Here is a 477-nt window from a genome sequence, read left to right as displayed (position 1 = left end):
TAATATATATTTATATAATTTAAAACAGAATCATATTCATCATCAAAAATATAATATTTTAAAGTCAATTTTTTAGAAAACAAAGAAATCTTTCAATTTTTTTTTTAGAAATCTTAAAAAAAGAAGGTAAACATTTAGAATTTTTCATGTAATTTGTATCATAATAATAAATATATTATTTGTGCAAAGCACAGAAATGCAACAGATCCCGAGGCTGTTATCAGGTTGAAGTCTGTACCTGTAGCCGCACTTTCGCGGTGTCCAGAGGGAAGGTGACTAAATCAGCGATGCAGGCGGCCGTTCCTGCGCTGAGAACCTTCACACCCAGAGGAGGAGGAACATCAGACGGCTTCAGACCCACCATACTGACAGCTGAAAACACACGCACAGACACTGCATTACAATACTTCTTTTTATAAAATGCATGGTCAAAAGTTTGGCCACACCAGCTTATTCTTCATTATGACTATTTTGCAT

General features: G+C 34.8%; 1 protein-coding gene across 1 annotated transcript in view; it reads right to left on the bottom strand.

Annotated features, from left to right (window-relative positions):
* LOC107746092 (mitochondrial uncoupling protein 2-like) overlaps positions 1-364 on the bottom strand; it is a 9,016-nt gene extending 8,652 nt beyond the window's left edge. The window contains exon 1 of the mRNA XM_016560172.1: positions 239-364. Within this exon, the coding sequence (XP_016415658.1) occupies positions 239-364 (126 nt within the window). The remainder of the gene's footprint in view (positions 1-238) is intronic.
* Between the last annotated feature and the right edge of the window lie 113 nt (positions 365-477).

The sequence above is a fragment of the Sinocyclocheilus rhinocerous genome, unplaced genomic scaffold (assembly GCF_001515625.1).
Source record: "Sinocyclocheilus rhinocerous isolate Xijiao unplaced genomic scaffold, SAMN03320098_v1.1 scaffold107, whole genome shotgun sequence".
Taxonomy (NCBI): domain Eukaryota; kingdom Metazoa; phylum Chordata; class Actinopteri; order Cypriniformes; family Cyprinidae; genus Sinocyclocheilus; species Sinocyclocheilus rhinocerous.
The sequence above is the reverse complement of the archived record's forward strand: the minus strand, read 5'-3'. Positions and strand labels throughout refer to the sequence as shown.